The sequence below is a fragment of the Plectropomus leopardus genome, chromosome 17 (genome assembly GCF_008729295.1).
Source record: "Plectropomus leopardus isolate mb chromosome 17, YSFRI_Pleo_2.0, whole genome shotgun sequence".
Taxonomy (NCBI): domain Eukaryota; kingdom Metazoa; phylum Chordata; class Actinopteri; order Perciformes; family Serranidae; genus Plectropomus; species Plectropomus leopardus.
The window spans coordinates 11,106,616-11,109,622 of NC_056479.1; the positions used below are offsets into that span (position 1 = coordinate 11,106,616).

Consider the following 3,007-nt stretch of genomic DNA (forward strand, 5'->3'; position numbering starts at 1 on the left):
TAGTGAAAGGTAATAATAATTTAAAAAAATAAATAAATATATTTCTCCAGTTGTAAACCATGATTTATAGACTATCTTTCCTCCTTTTTTGCCTATAGGCCTTGGTATTTAAGTATCTCTCCAATCCTTTTTACAGCCTGGCTTAGGACATGTCTGTGAGCCTTAATTTAATCATCAGCGTGACTTTAAACGGAGCTACAGCCTATCAATTAAATAAAATCCCCCTTTTCGCCTCCTCTGAGGGGAGAGGTGTACGGTGTGGATGAATAGTGCTGGAATGCAGCCAGGAGTGTATATGGGCGTCAGGAGGAGTGAAAGTGGGGGCCCCCATGGGACCTGTAATGTGGCCCCTGCCGCTGGGACCCGCTGCGAGAGGACGCGACAGGGCACACGGATGACAGCAGGGAATTAAATGGAGATCCGTCTGGCTGTAACTCAGGGCAAAGCTTTAAGAGCTGATTTCGTTCAGTTTTTTTTATGTCCTTCATATTTACACAATTTGTCCTTTCGGCAAAAATAATGACTCGGGTATATTTCTAAGAAAAAGGAACTGTGTTGATTTTTTTGGGTGATCTGACATCTTGCAATCAAAATATTTTAATTGGAACTTGCAATATTTTACGTTCGTAAAAGTGAGTTTTTGATTGCATTTTTTTCTGAAATTTTGCTAGAATTATTGTCTTCTTTTTTTATTCTACGTTTACATAGACACTGTGTGCATGACTGAAAGGCCTCATTTTCGATCTCCTTTCCTCTCTTCAGAGCCACAATGTTGACGAGGCTTTTCAGTGACCCCTCGCTGCTTCCCGACGTGCAGAAATACTCGGGCTGGCCGGAGGACAGCGAGGACGAGGACCCCAAGATCAAAGATGAGGATCAGGACACCCAGGACGGCATGGAGGGATCCGAGCTGAGAGGAGGCAGCCGGACGCACTCCGAGCACGCTGGGGAAGACGAGGACGAGGACGAGGTGGAAGAAGAGGACGACGGAGAGGACACAGAGGGGGACAGGCCCAAGAAAAGAGGCCCCAAGAAGCGCAAAATGACCCCGGCCCGCATCGAGCGCTCCAGGATGCGACGGGTAAAGGCCAACGCGCGGGAGCGGACCCGAATGCACGATCTGAACTCTGCGCTCGACAATCTGCGTAAAGTGGTTCCCTGCTACTCCAAAACGCAAAAACTTTCCAAAATCGAGACGCTGCGGTTGGCCAAGAACTATATCTGGGCCCTGTCAGAGATATTGCGCTCTGGAAAAAGGCCCGACCTTGTGTCCTACGTCCAGACGCTGTGCAAGGGGCTCTCCCAGCCCACGACCAACCTGGTGGCGGGATGCCTGCAGCTAAACTCCCGTAACTTCCTAACCGAGCAGCAGTGTCAGGATGGGGGGAGGTACGGCTCCGGCTCCTTCTCCATGCATTCCTACCCCTACCAGTGCGCGCGCCTCTCAAGCCCCCACTGCCAGCCGGGCTCGAACTCGCATCCGCTGAGGACGCACGGCTACTGCTCGGCTTACGACTCTCTGTATGGTGGGAGCGGGTCCCCGGAGTATAACAGCCCCGAATATGAGGGGCCCCTGAGCCCGCCCCTGTGCGTCAATGGCAACTTTTCCCTGAAGCACCAAGGCTCTGCGTCCCCCGACAACGAGAAGGGGTACCACTACTCTATGCATTACTCCGGCCTGCCTGGCTCCAGACCCACGGGGCCACACAACCTGGTGTTTGGCTCCTCGGGGGCCCGGAGCGGCATTCACTCGGAAAACGTCCTGCCTTACCACGACATGCACTTACACCACGAACGGGCCCCCGTGTATGATGAACTGAATGCGTTTTTTCACAATTAAAAATGAGAAGCCCATCGCGCGACTCCTCTTTGCAATCAACAATCTATCCACGGCACACTTTTTAAAAAGCTTACCTGCCAGGATGTTCTGGAGAGATGTTTCACTCGTTGTCATTCAGTGTTTTTCTTTCAGTTATTCCGTCTTTTCTTTTTCTTTTGCTATAGTCAGAGATGTAGTGGAGGGTAATGGCCTACAATGATTCTGTGCAGCAGAATGTATCCAATAAAACCCTAAAAGGAAAAATGATAAACAAATATCAACATCTATGATGACGAGGGAATATCAAAAATATAAATGTTTCTTAAAAACGTGATTTGTGTTTGTATCGGTGGTTGTTTTGATGATTTAAAGTTACCCACTTATTTATTTACCACTACATCACTGGCTACGGCTACATCTTGACATTGGTGGCAATTTTCTAATATTTGGAAATTAGAAATAAATCAATGAACAAGCTAATGCAAATCACATTTACTCGCCCAAACGTGCGAGATTTGGGAGGTTGTGGTGTTTTGGGGAAATATTGAAATCTGAAGAAATTAACAGGGAAAAAGCTGTACTGATTAGAAAAAGTGCAAGTTTGGTTGTTTCAGAAGAGTCTGTTCTCTAGCAAATCAATCGTTTCGCATCTATGCAAAACCCAACGAGACCACAGAGCGTGGCAACAAGGCCCAGGAAGACACTGCTGTATGTCTCTCTCTCTCTCTCTCTCTCTCTCTCTCTCTCTCTCTCTCTCTCTCTCTCGCACACACACACACACACACACACACACACACACACACACACGAATCTGACAGTGGGCTGGCCAAAATCAACTTCCAAAAATTGAAAAAAAAAAATCATCAGAGTAAATGAAATCAGACGTTTTTCTCATTTGCGTTTTTGAACTCTTATTTATTCATTCAGCCATTGCACTGTATTTTGTTTTTCAACTCAATTTTGGTTCAATATTTTCGCCTTTATTTGCAGTGCTATGTTATTATTATTATTATTATTATTATTATTAATATGATTATCATCATGATTATTGTTATTATTGCACGTATTTATTGTGTTGCTTTTCTTTTGTAACTAATGTTAATAGTAAATGGAAATGAAGGGATCCCATGTGTTGCTGAACATTTTTTCATAAAATTCAAGTCTTTCAAGTTTGTATTCAACCAACTG

The 3,007-nt window shown here is 45.5% G+C and overlaps 1 protein-coding gene across 1 annotated transcript; it reads left to right on the plus strand.

Moving 5' to 3' along the window:
• The first annotated feature begins 760 nt into the window (after positions 1-760).
• Positions 761-2,536, plus strand: LOC121956785 (neurogenic differentiation factor 2-like). Its single transcript, XM_042505168.1, has one exon. It carries the CDS (start codon positions 770-772, stop codon positions 1,838-1,840), a length of 1,071 nt encoding a protein of 356 aa, XP_042361102.1. The 5' UTR covers positions 761-769; the 3' UTR covers positions 1,841-2,536.
• Positions 2,537-3,007: the final 471 nt, after the last annotated feature.

What these genes read in the sequence shown, in the direction of transcription:
- LOC121956785 (XM_042505168.1), top strand. Translation starts at nt 770, where the DNA reads ATGTTGACGAGGCTTTTCAGTGACCCCTCGCTGCTTCCCGACGTGCAG.